At 39.9% G+C, this 23,909-nt stretch overlaps 1 protein-coding gene across 1 annotated transcript in view; it reads left to right on the forward strand.

Annotated features, from left to right (window-relative positions):
* The window catches only part of LOC127665192 (contactin-associated protein-like 3), a 171,633-nt gene that overhangs the window by 76,085 nt on the left and 71,639 nt on the right, over positions 1–23,909 (forward strand). The window contains exon 3 of the mRNA XM_052157625.1: positions 22,679–22,826. Within this exon, the coding sequence (XP_052013585.1) occupies positions 22,679–22,826 (148 nt within the window). The remainder of the gene's footprint in view (positions 1–22,678; positions 22,827–23,909) is intronic.

Raw genomic sequence — 23,909 nt, forward strand, 5'->3', positions numbered from 1 at the left:
TTTAGGATAGAATGTTCTATATATATCTGTTAAATCTAATTGGTCCAAAGCTTCAATTAGTTTCATTGTGTCCCTGTTTAGTTTCTGTTTTCCTGATCGGTCCATTGAGGAAAGTGCAGTGTTGAAGTCACCCACAATTATTGTGTTAGGTGCAATGTGTGCTTTTAGTTTTAATAAAGTTTCTTTTACGAAAGAGGGTGCCCTTGCATTTGGTGCATAGATGTTCAGGATTGACAGTTCTTCTTTTTGTATTTTTCCTTTGACCAGCAAGAAGTGTCCCTCAGGGTCTCTTTTGATGACTTTGGGTTGAAAGGCAATTTTATCTGATATTAAAATGGCTACTCCAGCTTGTTTCCTGAGACCATTTGCTTGTAAAATTGTCTTCCAGCCTTTTACTCTAAGGTAGTGTTTGTCTTTGACCCTGAGGTGTGTTTCCTGTAAGCAGCAAAATGTAGGGTCCTGTTTACGTATCCATTCAGTTAGTCTGTGTCTTTTTATTGGGGCATTAAGTCCATTGATGTTAAGAGATATTAAGGAATAGTGATTGTTACTTCCTATCATTTTTGACGTTATTTTTTAAATTTTAATGCTTAACTTCTTTTGGGTTTGATGAAAGGTTACTATCTTGCTTTTTCCAGGGTGAAGTTTCCCTCCTTGTATTGGTGTTGTCCTCCTATTATCCTTTTTAGGGCTGGGTTTGTGGATAGATATTGGGTAAACTTGGTTTTGTCATGAAATATCTTAGTTTCTCCATCTATGGTGATTGAGAGTTTTGCTGGATATAGTAGTTTTGGTTGGCATTTGTGTTCTCTTAGAGTCTGCATGAGATCTGCCAAGGACCTTCTAGCCTTCATAGTCTCAGGTGAAAAGTCTGCTGTGATTCTGATAGGTCTTCCTTTATATGTTACTTGGCCTTTTTCTCTTACTGCCTTTAGTATTCTTTCTTTGTTTAGAACATTTGGTGTTTTGATTATTATGTGACGGGAAGTATTTCTGTTCTGGTCCAGTCTGTTTGGAGTTCTGTAGGCTTCTTGTATATTCATGGGCATCTCTCTCTTTAGGTTAGGGAAGTTTTCTTCCATAATTTTATTGAAGATGTTTGCTGGCCCTTTAAGTTGTAAATCTTCACTCTCATCTATGCCTATAATCCTTAGGTTTGGTCTTCTCATTGTGTCCTGGATTTCCTGGATATTTTGGGTTTCAAGCTTTTTGCATTTTGCATTTTCTTTAACTGTTGAGTCCATGGTTTCTATGGAATCTTCAGCATCTGAGATTCTTTCTTCTATCTCTTGTATTCTGTTGTTGATATTTGCATCTCTGTCCCCTGATTTCTTCCCAAGGCTTTCTATCTCCAAAGTTGTCTCCCTTTGAGTTTTCTTAGTTGTTTCTACTTCTGATTTTAGATCCTGGATGGTTTTGCTTAGCTCATTCACTTGCATGTTTGTGTTTTCCTGTAATTCTTTAAGAGATTTTTGTGTTTCCTCTTTCATGAGCTCAGCCTGTTGACCAAAGTTCTCCTGTATTTCTTTAAGAGATTTTTGTGTTTCGTCTTTCATGACCTCAGCCTGTTGAGCAAAGTTCTCCTGTATTTCTTTAAGTGTTTTTTGCGTTTCCTCCTTGTTGGCTTTTGTATTCTCCTGGATTTCTTTCAATGATTTTTGTGTTTCCCTTGCAAGGGCTTCTAACTTTTGATCCATTTTCTCCTGAATTTCTTTATGTATGACCTTCACGTGTTCCTGTACCAGCATCATGACCAGTGATTTTAAATCCAAATCTTGTTTTACTGGTGTGCTGGGGTATCCAGGACATGTTGGTAGAGGAGAATTGGGTTCAGATGTTGCCATATTGCCTTGATTTCTGTTAGTGACGTTCCTGCGTTTGCCTTTTGCCATCTAGTTCTCACTGGTGTTAGTTTATCTTCTCAGTGCTGGACTCACCAGTGCAAGCTGCCCCTTCCCAGTTGGCCTCTGGTGCACAGCTTACCTCCTGCACTGCTTGTAGACAGTGTGCTGCTGCCCAGGCTGTTCTGATCCCAAAGCAGGCACCCGAAGGCTCCCGCTGGGGCCCGCTGGATTCACTGGAGCACACTGACTTCTCCAAGCTGGCCGCCCGGAAGCCCAGCTAGCCACTTGCAGGACTTGGAGACGTAATGCTGCTGCCCAGACTGATCTGGATCTGGAAGCGGAGAGAGTAGAGCTAAGGGCTTCTGCCTGAGGCCTTGCCCCAGATTGTGTCTGTGGAGCAGATGGAGCCTGTGTGCACTCCCAGGGAGTGCAGATGGTGTATGCTACTGTGACCTCCCCTGTGTTCCGCTCACTCCGCTGGGCAGCCGATCCGCCAACCGGGCTGTCGCACACAAGGTTAGCCTGGCCGCCCAGTCCCTTAGTACAGGCAAAAGCCTGGGAGGCCGAGGTCCGAGCAAAGTTCCCCTAGGGCTATGACTGTTAATTGGGTCTGCCAGGTGACTAGGATGGCGGGCGTGCGCGCCCGTGCTCCCTGAAAGCGCAGGGACAGTCTGATTTGCTAACAATCACCTGGGCGGGTTGACTCACAGATGGCCCACCAAGCCGCCCAGTTCTTGGGGTCAGTCCTGTGCCTTTTGGGGCCTGGACCCCCGCTTTGTTAGCCTTAGGCTATGCCTGTTACAGGTCTGCCCGCCTGAGCTCTCTGTCGTCCTGCAGGCAAAATGGCGGCGGCGCGCTCGCAGGCCTGTGCAAAAAAACCTCCTGGCTGGGTTGGCACCCCGATGGCCCCCCGACCCGCCCAGGGCCTGGGTGCAGGCCAACGCCCGTCGGGCTCAGACCACCGCGGTGTTGGCCTCGGATTATGTTTGTGTACCTCAGTCCGATCCGTGGAGTACGGAACCAAGATGGATGCGCCTCTCCTGACTGGTGGGAGGCCGAGTTCTGAAGTGGCCTCCGTGCAGGAAAGGCACCGCACAACTGCAGCTGCTTGCTGCCCGGCTGGTCAGCGAAGGTCAGTGGTCGTGGGCGCAGGGCCTAACTGGTCCCTGTGACGCCTTGGTTCCACTGCTGATGGCCCTTCAGCTGGAGCAGCCACTGCTCTACTGCCTAGAATCTTAGTGTTTCCTGTCCCACTATTTTCTTTTTGGTCAACGAAGGAGCTGTAAGTTTTGATTTTTTTCAGACCTTTGGGTTTTACAGTTGTACTTCTTAACAAACTTGGATTTGTCTCATCTATATAATTTTTGACAATGTTTACCTTTACCCATGAAGCAAAGCACTTGTTGGTAAATATGAGCCTTCTAAAATAAAATGACAACAGGATGGTTTCAGGGTGCACATGCTCTCACTTTGTTATGATAAAGTTCTCATGATCTAACATGCTGGTCAGAAAGCCATTGTGCCCAATGATCTTGCATATTAGCCCTGGATTTTGTACTTGAAAGCATCTTCTCAAAAGTTAATAAAATAAATGAACAAAAAAGAAAAGGAAGATAACAAAATATTATAAAAAGCAGAGTCACATACTAGGGATCAAATACACAATGTTAGTAAAATTACAGCTCTATTGTTATAGCTTACAAAAAAGAAAATCCATGGCTCCATTCAAGCCAATATTCTTTTTCTGTACCTTAAGTAAACTTATCTGTAATTTACAAAGGGGTTTGGGGGAATAATGTATGATAAAGAAGGGACATGCATCTCTTTGTGTTTTCATATTACCTGTAAAAAAGGAAGGAAACTTGAATAAGGAAGGAAGAGCTGCTTATAGACAGATGTAAGATCTTACAGAAATAAATGTGCTTAGTATTCTTGTAGCAGCTATAGTAGTCAGTCTTGCAGAAACTGGCTTTACAGTATGCTGTTTTCTTTCTTTAACTTTAAATGAAATATCAAGGGTTCTCTTTGACTTTATCGGTGACAGCTTTTAGTTTAGTGGCAAGGATCCCAAAGGATTTAAAGATTCATCCCTTATATTCTCTAGGTATTTATAAGAGAATGCAAAGTAATTTTCTTTACCTTGAGGCTTCACACTAATTCAGTATGTAGATGGTTTATTCATAGCTGCTGACACTTCAATTCATATAAAGAAGAAAATTTAACTTACCAAAAATTTAAGCTTCCCAAGGACATACAGCATCTCCAGGTAATTTGAAATACAATCAAACATAATTCAAATATTTGAAACACTTTTGATGGACCAATGAAAACATTTCCATCCCACTCAGTTCTTTATAAATAAAATCCAACTACCACTGGGCGGTGGTGGAGCACTCCTGTAATCCCAGCACTTGGGAGGCAGAGGCAGGCGGATTTCTGAGTTCGAGGCCAGCCTGGTCTACAAAGTGAGTTCCAGGACAGCCAGGGCTACACAGAGAAACTCGGTCTCAAAAAACAAACAAACAAACAAACAAACAAACAAACAAACAAAAAATCCAACTACCATCAAACCCAAGTTTACCAGTTAAAATAGGGCTTGAGATTTTGGTCACTGTGTTATTGATGGTTCTCTCTCTCTCTCTCTCTCTCTCTCTCTCTCTCTCTCTTCTGTCTCTGTCTCTCTCTGTCTCTCTGTCTCTCTCTCTGTCTCTCTGTCTCTGTGTGTGTGTGTGTGTGTGTGTGTGTGTGTGTGTGTGTGTGTGTGTGCCAGGAGCCATTCTCACTTAGATATCAAAGCCTCCTCCTTTCAGCCATCTTACATGCTCAAGCCTGACTTTAGAAGGAAAAATATTAGCTTTCAGGTTTGCAAATATCAAGTTGGTCAGCACATATAGAGCTCATGTTGGTTAGAACAAACAGAGCTTACCTGCAGTTAGGTTACTATAACAATTTCTTTCCACTTCACCTCCTCGTGATCATTTTAGTTTGCCAACTTCCTTGAAGCCCAAGCCAGCTTTGTCATGAGATTCTGAGAGAAAATTCTGAGAGACTACTTCCTAGAGACAATGTTTAGAGACAGTGCTTGCCCCCTGAGAGATTGTTCCCCAGAGACAATGTTTGCCCCCTCATACCCCCTCCCTACATCCTGCTTACTTTCCTTTATATTGCGGTGTGTAAAACAATAAAGTTTGGCAGCTTAATCAGAATACTGTCTTGCTGTCTGTGTCTCATATCTCTTGTCTCTCGTTGTCTCCTAGGTGGTCCAGAGATCCTGTTGACTGCACTGTGGGTCGGTGTGTGTGTGTGTGTGTGTGTGTGTGTGTGTGTGCAGGGGATAGTGCATGTGCATTTATGTGCATATGGAGGCCAATTTCTGGTGTTGTTCCCCAGTAGGTGTCTACCTTGTTTTATGAGTCAGGGACTCCTAATCTAAAACTTGCCAAGTAGCCTAGGCTCACTGGCTGGTAAACTACAGGAATTCAACTGTCTCTGTCTTTCCAGCTCAAAAAATGCAAATGTTGACAGCATTCCCTGTTTTAAAAAAAATGAAATAAAATATAAACTAAAACAACAACAACATCGACAACCCACATTAAAGTTGAACAAGGCAAATCAACAAAAGAACAGAAGTTCAAAGAGAAGGCCTAAGAATGAGACCCACTCACTCATACTCTCAGAATTCCTATTAAAAGGGAAAACAACTAAACTAAAGGCTATAATATAGCTTTAGGGAGAACCTCCACTACAGTTATTGGGGGACCCACATGTAGACTAAGCTGCATGTCTTCTACATATGGGCCTCATTCCAGCCTGAGAGCTTCCACAGGTCCAGGTTAGTTGATTCTGTTGGTACTCATGTGGGGTTCCCATCGGAGAAAGGAGGGACTGGGACTCTGTGAGGTGGGTATAGGGAGGGAGGTAGTGTTTGTGATGTAAATGAATAAATATAAATTTTAAAATTATTTAATAAAAAACCTATAATATATACGCAAAGTACCTGGTACAGACCCATGTAGGCCCCATGTTTGCTGTTTTAGTCTCCATGAGTTCATATGAACTTTACTCAGTTGATTTGTAGGGACTTGTTCCTCCTGATATCCTCCATGCTCTCTGGCTTTTACACTCTTTGCCCCTTCTCTTCTGCAGTGTTCCCTGAGCACTGGTAGAATGGATTTAGGTGAATTTGATGGAGACATCCCATTTAGAGTACTGTGTATCAAGGTTGCTCTCTCTCTCTCTCTCTCTCTCTCTCTCTCTCTCTCTCTCTCTCTCTTAATAATGTCTGGCTCTGAGTATCTGTATTTGTTCACATCTACTACAGAAAGAAGCTTCTTCATTGATGATGGCTGAATAAGGCACTGACCTATAAGTATAGCAGAATATCATTAGGATTCAGTCATATTGTTGCTATTCTTTTATTTTTTAAGAACAGTAATATTTGGTTTTACCCTAGCTCTCTGGTTCTTGATCACCAAGCAGTATTGGGAATGGGTTCTATCTCAAGTAGGTCTTAAGTCAAATCAGATATTGGTAGGTTACTTCCACATACTTTGTGCCACCATTGCCCTAACATATTTTGAGACAGGAGAGATTATAGATCAAAGGTTTCATGGCTGGGCTGGTGCTTACATTCTCTTTTGGTAGCCTGCCAAGTACCTTCCCATGCCAAAGACACTAGAATACAGGAGTGAATGCTCCATGCAGGCACCAATCTGACCTCTTCACATTCAATGTGTTATATTGGCTTTGTCTTCAGCAATGGGGCCTTGCTTTCAGCTTGTAGAGAGTAACCTATTCTCTCAGTAACAGCCTGGATTGTTTGGAAATTTCCATGAAATCCCTTTGACCAACAACTTAATTGAATGCAACCCAGTCCTACTGGAAGCTTCATTTGGTGATAGATGGTTAACTGGAACTCTGTTTCCCACAATATTTGGAGACTTCGTTAGAATCACCTTCATGTATTTTAGGAAGTTTTCACTGCAATACGTTTCCATGTCTTTTCTCAAATGTCCCCCAATTCCAGCCATTTCTAACCACATTTCCTCCCTCAACCCTAACTTTCCTCCCCTTCCCAACTGATTCTCCCATTTCTGTTTCCCCATACAAGTCTTTTATTTGCTTGATTAGAGTTATCCCAATATGTTTTATATTATTTGAGGCTATTGTAAAAGATGTTGTTTCCTTGATTTATTTCTCAGTACATTTGTCATTTGTATATAGGAGAGCTAACATTTTTTGTGAGTTAATTTTGTATCCAACAACTTTGTTGAATGTGTTTATGAGCTATAGGAGTTCTGTGGTAGAATTTTTAGGGTCACTTATGTATTCTATCTTATCATCTTCAAATAAAGTTATTTTGACTTTTTCTTTTCCAATCTGTATTCCTATTAATTTTCTGTTGTCTTATTGTTCTATTTAATATTTCAAGTACTATATTAAATAGGTATGGAGAGTGGAAACCCTTCCTTGTCTTGTTCCTGGTTTTAGTGGAATTGCTTTGAGTTTCTCTCCATTTAAATTGATGTTGTCCATGGGTTTTCTGTAAACTGCCTTCATTGTGTTTAGGTGTGTCTTTCATATACCTAATCTTTCCAGTACTTTTATCATAAAAGGGTATTGGATTTTGCCAAAGGCCTTTTCTACATCTAATGAGATGTGCATGTTTTCTTCCTTTCATTTTGCTTATATGATGGGTTACATTTATTGATTTTCATATGTTGAAACATCCCAGCATCTTTCAAATGAAGTCTACTTATTCATGGCAGGTGATCTTTTTAATGTATTTTGGAATTTAGTTTGCAAGTATTTTATTGAGTATTTTTGAATTTATAAGTGAAATTTGTCTGTAGTTCCTTTTCTTTGCTGATTCGTTCTTTCATTTGGGGATCAGGGTGACAATCACATGCCCTTCTTTTCATGTTCTTTTAGGGCTGGAACTTAAACCCTCATGCTTGTGCAGCAAGCACTTTCTTGACTGAGATATGTCTCCATCCCTTCCCTACCTATTCCTAAAAGACACAATGTCTGGCTTAGATTCTTCAGAAAGTATAGGCAATATGTTTACTGCAGTTAAAAGAAACTGAAGGAGTCTTTCAAACCCTTTTTGTCCCCTCAATATTTCATCATTTGTATTCAGAATTCCTAAATTGACAAATGACTCCTTTTACTGTAAAGAGGATAGAACAGTTGCTAGTGATGTGCTTACTCAGAACTAACTCTTCTGTCACAGGCCTATTGGTTACCTTTTGTGTTGTTGAGTTGTGTTCTTCTGGAGAAGACTTGCTGAGTTTTTGTTTGTTTGTTTGTTTGATATTTTCTTTATTTACATGTCAAATGTTATCCCCTTTCCCAGTTTCCCCCCTGGGGGATTTCCTATCTGATTCTATGAGGGTGTTTTTCTACCCACCCACCCACTCCCGCCCCCCCTGGCCTCACATTACCCTACATGGGGCATCTAGCCTTCACAGGACCAAGGGCCTCTCCTCCCATTGATGTCTGACAAGGCCATCCTCTGCTACAAATGTGGCTGGAGCCATGCCTCCCTCTATGTGTATTCTTTGGTTGGTGGTTTAGTCTCTAGGAGCTCTGGGGGTTCTGTTGGATGATACTGTTATTCTTCCTATGGGGTTGCAAACCCCTTTAGTTCCTTCAGTCCTTTCTCTAACTCCTCCATTGGGGACACCATTCTCAATCCAATGGCTGACTGCGAGCATCGACATCTGTATTTGTCAGGCACTGGCAGAGACTCTCAGGAGACAGCTAAATCAGGTTCTTGTCAGCATGCAGTTCTTGGCATCTTCAATAGTGTCTGCACTTGGTGATTGTATATGGGATGGATCCCCAGGTGTAGCAGTCTCTGGGTGGCCTTTCCTTCAGTCTCTGCTCCACACTTTGTCTCCATATTTGCTCCCACGAGTATTTTGTTCCCCCTTCTAAGAAGAACTGAAATATCCATACTTTGCTCTTCCTTCCTCTTCAGCTTCATGTGGTCTGTGAATTGTATTTGGATATTCTGAGCTTTTTGGCTAATATCTGCTTATTAGTGAGTGCATACCATGTGTGCTCTTTTGTGATTGGATTACCTCACTCAGGATATTTTCTAGTTCCACCCATTTACCTAAGAATTTCATGAAGTTATTGTTTTTAATAGCTGAGTAGTATTCCATTGTGTAAATGTACCACATTTTCTGTATCCATTCCTCTGTTGAAGGACAGTTGGGTTGTTTCCAGCTTCTGGCTATTATAAATAAGGCTGCTATGAACATAGTGGAGCATGTGTCCTTGTTATATGTTGGAGCATCTTTTCGGTATATGCCCAGGAGTGGTATAGCTGGGTCCTCAAATAATACTATGTCCAATTTTCTGAGGAACTGACAATCTGATTTTCAGAATGATTGTACCAGCTTGCAATCCCACCAGTAATGGAGGAGTGTTCTCTACATCCTTGCCAGCATCTGCTGTCCCATGAGTTTTTGATCTTAGCCATTCTGACTGGTGTGAGGTGGAATCTCAGGCTTGTTTTGATTTGCATTTAATTGTAAATTAGTTGCCTTTTAAAAATATCTTAACACTTAACAGGGCTGCTTAAAGTATGAAAACATAATCAAGTTGCATTATATATGTAGTTGTCGTTGGTATATTTGGAAGACTAAATGCCTAGTTCTACTATACTTGTTACTTCAATTATTTAGCTATTTGTTTTTAATTTTGTGTATATAGTGGTTTGTGTGCCATATGCATATGTGTGTTTGCAGGCAAATATGTCTATTGTGTTGTGAAGGCCAGAGGAAGATGTCAGGCATCCTGCTCTACCACTCTCTGCCCTACAATTTTAAACACTCTCTCAATGAATGTGGGGGAAGACCTGTAGCAAACCCAGTGATTCCCATCTCCACCTTCAACTTTGCTGGTGGTAGAGGTATGAAGTCACACCCACTTTTTATGTAGGTGTGAAATCTAAGCCCCAGTCTTTGTCCTTGTGTAGCAAGTGCTCTTAACACTAAGTTGTCTCCCCTTGACAACAGATTATTTAAAATGACATAACCATATCATTTGCTCAGAGTAATAGAACCAGTGAGTTCTATTTGAATTTGCCTTAGATCCAAGTCTCTAACTTTGGACCCTTTATGAATGAGTAACAACATACTGGAAACACCAATACAAAAAAAAAAAAAAAAAAAAAAAAAAAAAAAAAAAAAACATTTTTTTTGACAGTCTGGTTTTGGAAAAAAATTGTATTATAGGTAACTGACAAACAATAAAGGTGCATTTAGCTACAGTTCTAAATATTACAGAAGTTCTCAGGTATGCTGTTGATATCTGACAAAGACCACTGTGGTGCATCGTGACAGTGTGGAATGGCAACTCAACAAGAAAAGCAGACAGAAAGCATGGATCAAACTCATTCTTCCTATCAGAAGCCCACTCTCACATTAACTAACCCACTCTACAATAATAACACCCATAATACTGTTATACATTTTGAGATGGATTCTGGAGAGGACAAACCACAGCAGTCAGAACTCCATCCTGCTGAAAGTTATAGCCATATCTAAGCTGTACCCTACACTAGCTCCTTACTTTCATCCCTGGAAAACAGAGGAATTGCTGGAGATATTTTTGTAGCTTTGCTTGTTAATTTAGATAGATGTTGAGAGTTTGATGAACCACTTTCCTCTGTGAGTAATAGATAAGAAATATTTGCTCACATCTAGATAATATGGCCCTGCTATGGCTTCAGTGCTTGATCATTCATTTATTTATTCATTCATCATTCCTTTCAGTCTCTGTAATTTCAAATCCAATTTATTTTATTTCTATGTATTTTTAAAGGTAATTTTCTCTTTGCATTAATTTAAATTTATCTACAGAGTTGTCTTACATGTTTCATTTAGCTTTCTATTGTTTAACTTTTACATAAAAATAATTATTCATACTAAGATGATAAATATATTTATTTTTAATACCTGTAAAAACACCATTTAATTGCTTCATAAAATGTTGTTAGGGCATAATCAGAATAATTGCATTACTGGGATACTATAATTATCATTGATATACTTTTTTCAAATAATGATTAAATATTACAAAGTATCTTAATCAAATAGTCTTGTTAAATCATCTTATGAGCAAAACCTTAATTATATTTTTTATTTTTGTAGCTCCTTAGAATTTCAGAAACACCTTTCAGTGAGATAAAAATTGGACAGAATAGTTTTATAACCCTCATGTTACTCATAAAGAAAGTAAAAATACAGACACTAAAACTTATAACCAACATCTGCCTACCCAGGCAATTTAAGAAAAGAGAATTATCATGGCAGACAGCAAGCACTTCATTACCCAGACATTGTCCTGCCATGTGACCATGGCAGCTTAAAACACTAACAGTATACTGAAATGAGAATCTCATTCACTATATTAAAGAGTTTGAAACCTATTAATAAAACTAAAGTTGTGGCAGAACTGAAATCTTTTATGCAAAATTTCTAACCTCTTAATGAGCACCAACTGAAAATTCTTAGTAACGAAGTGGTACATGACTTAATATTTGTATTAGAAAGCATAGAAATTCATTTCTGTAACTAATTTGCAGTAAAGAGTTGATGAAAAATGTTGAGGTGATAGAGACTGAGCCACGCCTTGAGCATGGTCTTCCATTAAAGCACATTCCTAGACTCTCTTTTGAAAAATTCACCAAGAAATGTTTCAACATAAGCCACCAGTAATAAGGTTCCTAAAGTAACTTTTGATGAATATTCCATTCACAGAGCAAGTTTTTGTACTTAAAATGGATGCCTGCTTACCCAACATAAAATAATAAGAATATTGGTGAATTTAACTTTTTTATGAAATAGATAATGAGTTTTAGAGTCCACCCTGCCTAAGGGTTAGATGTAATCAATGTGACCATGAGAAACAAATTAAATTAAGGTTTTAGAAATTTCTCAAGAATTTAATTAAATTCTTTAAATTATTTAGAAACGTATTTACAGAGTATTTATGGACCCCAAGTCATACATTTCTGTAACTGCCACTTATACTTTAGGAATAAGCTATAGGTATGATAGTCATGTCATCTGAAATGTTTACATTCACATCTGGATAAAACTCAGTTGTGATGTTCACAGCCACAAAACCCACATCAAATCTAAGAGAACATTTTATCTTTCAATAAAAGGAATATATACTCAAATGTATATACACACACATATTCAAGCACATGTACACACAGATGCATGTATACACACACAGTAGCAATGTTATGAAGAAATTTCTGTAATAATATGGGTTTGTTGTATAAACTGCCTTCAGGTAGCTATTATTTTTCCATTTTATATTAAAAAAAATGGTGGTGAATCCCAACAAGATCACCTGTTTAAGGAAGAACAGAAAAGAATTTAAAGAACCATTGACTTCTAAATTTGCACTTTCAAATATCCTGTCTACTGCTTATCTCTACATGAAGATTTATTAAGTTTCTTCAGAATTGCTCACACCTGTGCTTTTACAGAACATACTTAGCCCTATTCTTTTGTAGCCTTTGTTTCTGACCTGACAAAACAAGGTAGAAATAGGTCTTTATATCTAAAATTATTTCTGTAAATTTGTAGAAAAAAATCTGTCATGTAAACTCTGACCTTAATAGAAGACTACATTACTTTTTCAAAGTACTTTTATTGTAAGGTTATTTTATTAATAAGTTCAAAATGCTGTCTCAGTAAATACTAGCATAGATTATCTCTCTTCAATGCATATCCTTATAAACTTGTATGTTATTAAAAGAAAATAGTATCCAATCAAACTGAAATATGAGCCTTCAAAACTCAACAATTATACAAAATAAAAATTAAATACATATTAATTTATATTATATAGAATAAAATTAAATATACTCAAGCATTTAAATATGTGTATACATTTCTATTTATTTAGCTTATGGTTCTGGGATCAAATCTATGATGTGTTCAGGCTAGACAAGCTCTTTACATTGAGCTATAGCTTAATTTCTTGAATGTATTTTAATCATATATAGTAAATGTCTGATTTTTGTGTTCAGATCTCTGAATTTTGAAGCAATGGTTAGTATGATCCAATCATATCAGTTTATGTCTGTCTTAGTTTTGTTTCCACAAAAGCAACTTAAGGGAGAAAGAGTTTATTTGGCTCAATTCCAGGTTTCAAGCCATCACCGCGACGAAGTTAAGGCAGCAAAAACTTTACTCAACCAAGCACCTCATATCCACAGTCAAAGGCAGAGAGCAGTGAATTAATGCCTGAGTGCTTACACTCAGCATATTCATTCCTTTTTATTTGGTCCAGGATCCAGCCCATGAAAACGTGCTGTTTGCATTAAAGTATTTTCACCTCAATTAAACCAACAAAGAAAATTTCTCATAGGCATGCCCACCGGTGAACCTGATTTAGGTAATTCTCCATTGAGATTCCTTTCCCAGGTAATTCCAAATTGTGTCAGATTACAAAAGCTAACCAATTTATTTTAGTTCTATGAAACTAAGTAACTAAATCCCTTTACTATGTGATGCTATAATCATAATAATCAGAAGTATATTTTCCTGTTTGCATTTTAAAATAAATGAGAGAAAAATAATATTTTGTATATAAAGACAATAAAACAACTCTGTTTCTGTATGCTTCCTTGGGAGGGGGGGTGCAGTGCATGCTATATGTATCAAACACTTTAAAAACTTGTCAGCCACTGACAACATTTATTTAATTGTTTACAATTTAGTGTTTGAGAAAAAATGCCCACAACAGCTGCTGCTTCTGGTTTATCTGGATGTCCTAGGTACTGGACTCAAGTGAGAATGTTAAGTAGTGGGATTCAGATGCTACCCCAGGAGTGAACAAGCAGCAGTAACCAGATGCATTAGTCACTTTTGACCAAATACTAGAGGAAAACAGTTTAAGGGAGAAGTTTTTTTTTTTTTTTCTGATTTGCATTTCCAGGGGATCATTTCATCATGGGTAGTTAGAGAGATGGAGGTGGGGTGGGGAGAGACATGGCAACAGATGGGAAAAGAATGGAAGGAGGAGCAGGAAACTACCTGGTAATATTTCATCTGTAGTCAAGAAGTAGGGAGAACAGGAAGTAAGACAAAAAAAAACTCAAAATCTTTCTCTAGTGACCACTTCCTCCAGCAAGACTCCACCCCCTTAAGATTCTAAAACCTTCTCAAACAGCACAAGGAACTGGAGGCTGAGTGTTCAAACTCATGAGCTTACTGAGTACATTTGATATTCAAACCACAGCACCAGACATTACCAGCCTCTGCCTGGATCACAGCAGCCACTTAGCCTGAGCACAATCCTCGAGGCAGGAGGTAGGGCAGAATGATAAATATACCTATTAATATTCATTCCAACCTTTATAGTTAGATTTTACCAGAAGAGTTTTATGGATTAGGAAAAAACAAAACAAAACAAAAAACAGTTTGCAGTAGAGCAACAGAGAAAGTCACCAAGTCTGAAGACACGGTGCTGAGGTACAACTTTTTTTTTTTAATTTATTGATATATTTATTTACATTTCAAATGATTTCCCCTTTTCTGGACCCCCACTCCCCGAAAGTCCCATCAGTCCCCTTCCCTCCCCCTGTTTTCCCACCCAACCCTTCCCACTTCTCTGTTCTGATTTTGTTCTATACTGCTTCACTGAGTCTTTCCAGAACAAGGGGCCACTCCTCCGTTCTTCTTGTACCTCATTTGATGTGTGGATTGCCAGCATCAAACTAAATGGAGAGAAACTTGAAACAATCCCTCTAAAATCAGGGACTAGACAGGGCTTCCCCCTTTCTCCTTATCTTTTCAATATTGTACTTGAGGTACTAGCTAGGGCAATTCGACAACATAAGGAGGTCAAAGGAATACAAATTGGAAAGGAAGAAGTCAAACTATCATTATTTGTGGATGACATGATAGTCTACCTAAGTGACCCAAAAAACTCCACTAGAGAACTCCTACAGCTGATAAACAACTTCAGCAAAGTGGCAGGTTATAAAATCAACTCAAGCAAATCAGTGGCCTTCCTATACTCAAAGGATAAGCAGGCTGAGAAAGAAATTAGGGAAATGACCCCCTTCACAATAGCCACAAACAGTATAAAGTATCTTGGGGTGACTCTTACCAAACATGTGAAAGATCTGTATGACAAGAACTTCAAGACTCTGAAGAAGGAAATGGAAGAAGACCTCAAAAAATGGGAAAACCTCCCATGCTCATGGATCGGCAGGATCAATATAGTTAAAATGGCCATTTTGCCAAAAGCAATATACAGATTCAATGCAATACCCATCAAAATCCCAACTCAATTCTTCACAGAGTTAGAAAGAGCAATTATCAAATTCATCTGGAATAACAAAAAACCCAGGATAGCTAAAACTATTCTCAGCAACAAAAGAAAGTCTGGGGGAATCAGTATCCCTGACCTCAAGCAATACTACAGAGCAATAGTGTTAAAAACTGCATGGTATTGGTACAGTGACAGGCAGGCAGATCAATGGAACAGGATTGAAGATCCAGAAATGAACCCACACACCTATGGCCACTTGATCCTTGACAAAGAGGCTGAAAACATCCAATGGAAAAAAGATAGCCTTTTCAACAAATGGTGCTGGTTCAACTGGAGGTCAGCATGCAGAAGAATGCGAATTGATACATTCTTGTCTCCTTGTACTAAGCTCAACTCCAAATGGATCAAGGACCTCCACATAAAGCCAGATACTCTGAAGCTAATAGAAAAGAAACTGGGGAAGACCCTTGAGGATATCGGTACAGGGAGAAAGTTTCTGAACAGAACACCAATAGCATATGCTCTAAGATCAAGAATTGACAAATGGGACCTCATAAAATTACAAAGTTTCTGTAAGGCAAAGGACACCATCAAAAGGACAGATCGGCAACCAAAAAATTGGGAAAAGATCTTCACCAATCCTACATCAGATAGAGGGCTAATATCCAATATATATAAAGAACTCAAGAAGTTAGACTCCAGAAAACCAAACAACCCTATTAAAAAATGGGGTACAGAGTTAAACAAAGAATTCTCACCTGAAGAATATCGGATGGTGGAGAATCATCTTAAAAAAATGCTCAACTTCATTAGTCATTAGGGAAATGCAAATCAAAACAACCCTGAGATTTCACCTTACACCAGTCAGAATGGCTAAGATTAAAAATTCAGGAGACAGCAGGTGTTGGCGAGGATGTGGAGAAAGAGGAACACTCCTCCACTGCTGGTGGGGTTGCAAATTGGTACAACCACTCTGGAAATCAGTCTGGCAGTTCCTCCGAAAACTGGGCACCTCATTGCCAGAAGATCCTGCTATACCACTCCTGGGCATATTCCCAAAAGATTCCCCAGCATGTAATAAGGATACATGTTCTACTATGTTCATAGCAGCCCTATTTATAATTGCCAGAAGTTGGAAAGAACTCAGGTATCTCTCAACAGAAGAGTGGATGCAAAAAATGTGGTATATATACACAATGGAGTATTATTCAGCCATTAGAAACAATGAATTCATGAAATTCTTAGGCAAATGGATGGAGCTGGAGAACATCATACTAAGTGAGGTAACCCAGACTCAAAAGATGAATCATGGTATGTATGCACTCACTAATAAGAGGTACAACTTTTTTACTCAGGGAATCCCAGTATTCCCAGTTGAATAGCCTGGGTTGGATGTGCTCATTTCTGTTTTTATTTATTTGTCTATTTATTATTATGGTTTGTTATTAGGGGGTAATGAATGCAGGTGCATGTGCACTGTGCTGCTTTTGTGGAGATTAGAAGACAATCCTCAAGAATTGTTTCTGCCAGTGATAGCAATCAAACATGACTGTCTTAGTCAGGATTTCTATTCCTGCACAAACATCATGACCAAGAAGCAAGTTGAGGAGGGAAGGATTTATTAAATCAGGACTGGAACTCAAGCAGGTTAGGAAGCAGGAGCTAATGCAGAGGCCATGGAGGGATGCTTCTTACTGGCTTGCTCAGCCTGCTCTCTTATAGAACCCAAGAATACCAGTCCAGAGGTGGTACCACCCACAAGGGGACCTCCCCCCTTGATCACTAATTGAGAAAATGCCCCACAGCTGGATCTCATGGAGGCACTCCCCAACTGAAGCTCCTTTTTCTGTGATAACTCCAGCCTGTGTCAAGTTGACACACAAAACCAGCCAGTACAATTGACCCTTGTCAACTTGACACACAAACATATCACTATTAAGCCTCAACCCTTACTTTCTTATTCATCCCCAAGATCTAAATTACTTTAAAAGTCCCACAGTCTTTACATATTAAAAGTTCAATCCCTTTAAAATGTCCAATATTTTTAAAATTCAAAATCTTTTAAAAATTCAAAATCTCTTAACTGTAGGCTCCACTAATATACTTTCTTCCTTCAAGAGGGAAACATATCAGGACACAGTCACAACCAAAAGCAAAACTCAAACTCCAGTGGTTCAATGTCTGGGATCCAACTCACAATCTTCTGGGCTCCTCCATGGGCTTGGGTCACTTCTCCCGCTCTGCCCTTTGTAGCACACAGTTTGTCTTCTAGGCTCCAGGTGCCTGTACTCCACTGCTGCTGCTGTTCTTGCTGGTCATCTCATGGTACTGGCATCTCCAAAACACTGCTGTATTCTGCTGTAACTAGTCTTCACCAATAGCCTCTCTCATAGGCTCTCTTCATGGTGCCAAGCCTCGGCTCCTTTGCATGACCCCTTCAAGTCCTGGGCCATCAGTTGCAACTAAGACTGCACCTTCACCAATGACCTTCCGCAACCTCTCACAGTGCGGAGCCTCAGCTTCTCTTCATGACCCCTTCATGCCTTCAAAACCAGTACCACCTGGGTGACTCTTATACAGTACCAAGTCCAGTCACAACACAAAGTACCACTGTGGCTATCTCTGGAACACAGCCTCTGTGCTCTCTGAAAACACTTCCCACAAGATTTCACCTCAGTGATGCTGGTCTCTTCTTAATCACCACTAATTTCTTAGCTCCAGCTAACCAGCATCAATAGTCCCAGTAACACAAAGGTTTGCTTTAATGGTTCTGGTATCTTGTTAATCACAGCTGATTTTTCAGCCCCAGCTGAAAACCACAGAATCTTCATAATCAAAACAGCAACAGCCCTGATAAGAGTCTTAAATTTTCCCCCTGAAATTTCACAAGCCAGACCTCCATTTTCTGCAATGTTCTCAACATTATCTTCCAAGCTCCTACAGAACAGTCCATAGAGTTCTTAACACTGAATGGATCATCTAGGCTAAAGTTCCAAAGTCATTCCAAAGTCCTTCTACAGTCCTCCCCAAAACATGGTCAGGTTATCACAGCAATGCCCTACTACGCTGGTACCAATTTGTCTTAGTCAGGGTTTCTATTCCTGCACAAACTTCATGACCAAGAAGCAAATTGGAGAGGAAAGGGTTTATTATGTCAGGACTGGAACTCAAGCAGGTTAGGAAGCAGGAGCTAATGCAGAGGCCATGGAGGGATGCTTCTTACTGGCTTGCTCAGCCTGCTCTCTTTTAGAACCCAAGAATACCAGCCCAGAGGTGCTATCACCCACAGGGGGACCTCCCCCCTTGATCACTAATTGAGAAAATGCCCCACAGCTGGATCTCATGGAGGCACTTCCCCAACTGAAGCTCCTTTCTCTGTGATAACTCCAGCCTGTGTCAAGTTGACACATAAAACCAGCCAGTACAATGATATAACATATAATAAGACTAACCACAAACCCTCACATCAAGGCTGGAGGAGGTAACACAGTAGGAGGAAAAGGGTTCCAAGAGCAAGCAAAACCCAATTAAGAAATGGGCTTCAGAGCTAAACCAAGAAGTCTCAACAGTGGAATCTTGAATGGTCAAGAAGCACTTAAAGAAATGTTGAACATCCTTACTCATCAGAGAAATGCAAATCAAGATGACCCTGAGATTCCACCACACACCAGTCAGAATGGCTAAGATCAAAAATTCAAGTGACAGCACATGCTGACAAGGATATGGAGAAAAAGGAACAGTCCTTCATTGCTGGTGGGATTGTAAACTGGTATAATCACTCTGGAAATCAATCCGTTAGTTCCTCAGAAAATTGGAAACCTGAAGACCCAGCTATATAGCAAGCTCCTGGACATATACCCCCCAAAATGCTCCACCATACCACAAAGACACGTGCTCCACTATGTTCATAGCAGCCTTATTTATAATAGCCAGACACTGGAAGCAACCCAGATGTCCCTAAACCAAAAGAATGGATACAGAAAATGTGGTTCATTTATACAATGGAATAATATTCAGCTATTAAAATTAAGGATATCATGAATTTTGCAGGCAAGTGGATAGAACTAGAAAATATCATCCTGAGTGAAGTAACCCAGACCCAAAAGACATGCATGGTATGTACTCACTGATAAATGCATATTAGCCAAAAAGTACAGAATACACAGGATACAACCCACAGAATGTAAGAAGTTTAACAAGAAGGGAGGCCCAAGTGAGGATGCTTCAATCCCAACTTAGATTGGGGAACAAAATAATCACAGGAGGTAGAGTGAGGGAAGAACCTGTATGGGAGAGGAGAGGAGAAGGGCAAAGGGGGGCAGGATCAGTTATTGATAGGGGAGATAGGAGAGAAGCCTAGAGGACCAGGAGAATGAATGAAAATATGCAGCTGCTGGGTGCAGGGGTTGAAAAAGGCTCTAGAAAGTCTCAGAGACTTGGGATGTAAATGGCTCCTAAGGCTCAATGGGGGTGTGACCTGAGTCAAAATGCCCAAAAGTGAGGAGATGGAACCTGAAGAGACTACCTCCAGTAGATATGCAGGACCCCCAGTGGAGGGATGGTGTCACCCACCTACCTCCAAAATTTTTGACCCAGAATTGTTCCTGTCTGAAAGAAATGTAGAGACAAAAATGGAGCAGAGACCAAAGGAAAGGCTGTCCAGTGACCAACCCAACTTGGAATTTATATCATGAGCAGGCACCAAACCCTGACACTATTACTAATGTTATCTATGTTGTGCTTGCAGACAAGAGCCTAGCATGGCTGTCTTCTGAGAGGCCCTACCAGCAGCTGACTGAAACAGATGCAGATACTTACAGCCAAGCATTAGATTGAGGTCAGCAACCCCCATGGAAGAGTTAAGGGAAGACTGAAGGAGTTGATGGGGATGGCAATCCTACAGGAAAATCAGCAGCAGCAGCAGCGTCATCTAACCCAGACCCCTGAGAGCACCCAGAGACTTAGCCACCAATCAAAGAGCAAATACAGACTAATCTGGGTCCCACCCACATAGGTAGCAGAGGACTGCCTTGTCTGGCCTCACTGGGAGAGGAAATGCCTAATCCTGTAGAGATTTTATGTCCCAGAGTAGAGGGATGCCAGGAGTGGGAGGGGAAAGCACCCTCTCAGAGGCAAAGTGGAGGGAGGATGGGGTGACCTATTCTGGGAGGGAGGATTGAGAGGTGGGCAACATTTGGAATGTAAATAAATAAAATAAGAAATTTAAAAACAGTCATTAACACCCCAATATTACAAGAACACCAAGCTATACAATCATAATGTATGTGTAGAGGACCTAGCTCAGACCTATGCAGTGTCCGTGAATGTCGTTTCAGTCTCTATGAGCCCCAGTGAACCCTGCTTATTGCTTCTGCAGATTGTGTTCTCCCAGTGTCTTCAACCTCTTTGGCTCCTAGGATCCTTCCTCCTCATTCTTCTGTGGGGTTTATCTGCTATGTAATATTCAGGGCTTGCTGTAGTAAGAGAGATAGCCTTTTATGGTAACATATTGCCTTGGCTGTTGCTAATTGTGTTCTTACACTAGCATCTAAGTTTGGGGTGGTTCTAGGTCTAGGTGCTGATTTATGAGTTTGTCTTTATTGAATGGGTGTTTTGTTCTTTGTTTTCTGTTTCCTCTCTGGTCTTCTGGATGGAATGGCCTGGGGCTAAGTAGACAATATCCAAGTGATTTGGGGGCTTGATTTCTGATCAAGGTGTCAATCAGAATGTCTCTGCTGAAGTTCTGGTGGCTACTGAAGCCTCTGATGGAGCAAAGGGCTTCTAACAGAATTTTGGCCTGGGATATGGTTGGTGATGAAGGGGTTGTTGGGGGTGGACTAGACAGGCACTGAGGAAGTGGTATAAGTCCATAGGGAGGTGACTTACCTGGAGTTCTGGCAGCCAAGGGCCTCTGGTGAAGCATGGGATTTCCTCCAGAGTTCTGGGCTGAGATAAGGAGTAGATAGATAACATTTTTACTTATTGGTTGAAGTAAGTGGTCCATTGCATGTATTTATGGTAACTTATTTTAACTTTATGCACCAGGCAGGAAGTCATTTTAGTACAAGAGAGTATTAGAAGCTATACTCTTTACTCTCTAATTTCATTTTCATTAAATAAAAGTCCTTTTCTAATATAGCCTTAGTTGTATGTAACTTTCACTATTCTGATTTAAGTCTTCAACTCATTGGGAAACTGCTCCATAACAAACTTCTTATCTCCACCTACCCTTGGACTTTTTTTCATGTGTAATTCAAGCTATCCTAAAAAGCTCAGGTAAATGGAATTTTGAAAAGAAACAACAGAAAATTTCTGTAAGGAAGAGGCTTAGTGTTTAGTGCTTTTTTTGTTTGTTTGTTTGTTTGTTTGTCTTTACTTTTCTGCAAATGCTCATGAGCAGAAACTTTACCTTATTTATTTCAGTAGTCATTATGATTTGAAATAAATTTAAGGGTTATGGAGCACTGATCTCTCCTTTCCTCCCATGTTATTAAAATTTACTATATTAACATGTATTAATTGTGCATCTTAATGGGTTCAGTATGATATGAACATATCATTTCACATATATATGATAATATGCCATATTCAAATCCAAACTAACCAGATCCAAACTCCTAACTTTACATACACACATGCACACACACACACACACACACACACACACACACCTCATTATGAGGTGAAAATATTTATAAACAAGCTTCTTTCTCCCCACTCTGGTCTTTCACAGTGCTTAGACGGCATGAATGGGAGAAAAGCACTCCTGGATGATCTGGGTAAAGATAATGGTGGTGTATTTCCTGCAGAAACTCACTGTACACTGTCCCATAGAAAGCTTCAGTAACCATGTTAGCAATGTAGAAATCTTGCACTTGTATTTTATGCAAGCAGATTATGGGTGATAACATGGAGTCGATGCTGTAATTATAAAAAAGACCCTGTATGTAATCTAATCCTATCTGATACTTACCTATATTTTTCCTCTCTTAGTAACATCTCACCTGTAACTTAAGGAAGCAGGGCTAGAATGATGTCTTAGGTCCTTTCTAGCTCTCTACTGTGACTCTCCAGGATTCTTGGTAAAAATCTTTGGGCAGTGATTACTCTGGTGCTTCATTTCCTAATGATGTAGTTTTATAAGAACAGCTTTACTACTCAGAGATGGTAGTGAAGGGATGTGTTAAATGAAAAATTCAGAAGAGCAAGCCCAATGGCGGTCACAAACCACCATCATTAAAATGTTTATAAATGTTTTAATAGTGCTAATGTTTAGAGTATCTTAAACCAAAAGAATATTTAGACAATAGTAGATAATTGAGGAACCAAGGCAAAATTGCCATATCTATGTTAAACCTTATCAGAGTTATTTGAAAGAAGACAGTGTTTTGGATATAAGCAGAGTTAACACATGCCACCATTGATATGAGCAATGGTGAAACAAAAGTGATCTTGAAGATACATTGACCCTTTCTCTTTGTGTGTGTGTGTGTATGTGTGTGTGTGTTTTTTTTAAACAGGGATTTCCAGGAAACACAAATGCAGACAGTGTGGTACAATATAGTCTCCAGCCATCCTTCCACACCAGGTTCCTGCGCTTTCTCCCCTTAGCCTGGAACCCTAAGGGCAGGATTGGAATGCGGATAGAAGTATATGGGTGTTCATACAGTAAGTGATATTTATTCTTCATGTAAAATAAACATCCGCATGAGATGCTGTAAAAACCAGTGTCAGTTAAAAATTACTTGCTCTAGACTTTTTAATACTTGTATAATTAAAACTGAGTTTTATGAAAAAACTTTGATTAACTCCTTATGACAATATAGGTTCTAATTATTTTTTTCATGGTTAAATTAAAAATTGCTTAGTGGGTAAAATATTCGATGTAAAATGAGGGCCTATGTTTGGAGCCCCAGTATCACATAAAAAGGCAGATTTATAGTGAATTGTAACTGCTTGCAGCTACAGCGAACTGGGTCCTGGAAGAGAAGCTAGGGATATATGGTGGGGGGGGCGGCAAAAGGAACGAAGACTAAGACAACACCAGCTGTTCAAAGTCTCATGGTTTATTGGGGGACCCAGTGTTTTAAGGTTTCAGGCAAGACCCTCCCAGAATGTGTTCCAGGAAACTGGTCTGGCAGTTCCTTGGGTGTTGGCTCCACTGCTTAGCTGTTCCACAGCTGGGTGGGTCACCTGCTTAATTCTGGAGGAACAATGAACTTCACCTTCACTATGAGCACTCCACCCTAGGGGGAGTAGGATCCTGACTAGCACAGGAATCCCTGCTCAACAAAGGCTGGGAGAAGAAGTTCACCTTGATCAATGTTCCTACCAGGTGGCATGACACCCCAGTATGGCTCTGTACAGTGAATGTCTGTGAATCCAGTGCTGGAGACAGAGAACAGAGACAGGTAAATCTCTGGAGTACACTGATCAGCCAGTCTAGCCAACAGATGAATTATCAGGTCTGTGAAGAGAATCTATCTCAGTAAAAGAGGTGACCGATGATAAGTAAACATGTGGTGTTGGCCAGTATGCATAAAGCCACCCACAGGAACATCTATATGCAATACATAGATGGCCCCTGAACACACTCAATTTAGAGGTAGACTCAACCCAAAATTCATTTATCTTTAGATTCCCAGAGTTTAATAAACTACTTCTAACATTGTAAGTATTCAATAAAGCAAATAAATTCTAACTAATTACAGATGACACTGACTTTCAGAGGCTTCTATGGGTCGTGTTTAG

Source organism: Apodemus sylvaticus, chromosome 14 (genome assembly GCF_947179515.1).
Source record: "Apodemus sylvaticus chromosome 14, mApoSyl1.1, whole genome shotgun sequence".
In the NCBI taxonomy this organism is placed as follows: domain Eukaryota; kingdom Metazoa; phylum Chordata; class Mammalia; order Rodentia; family Muridae; genus Apodemus; species Apodemus sylvaticus.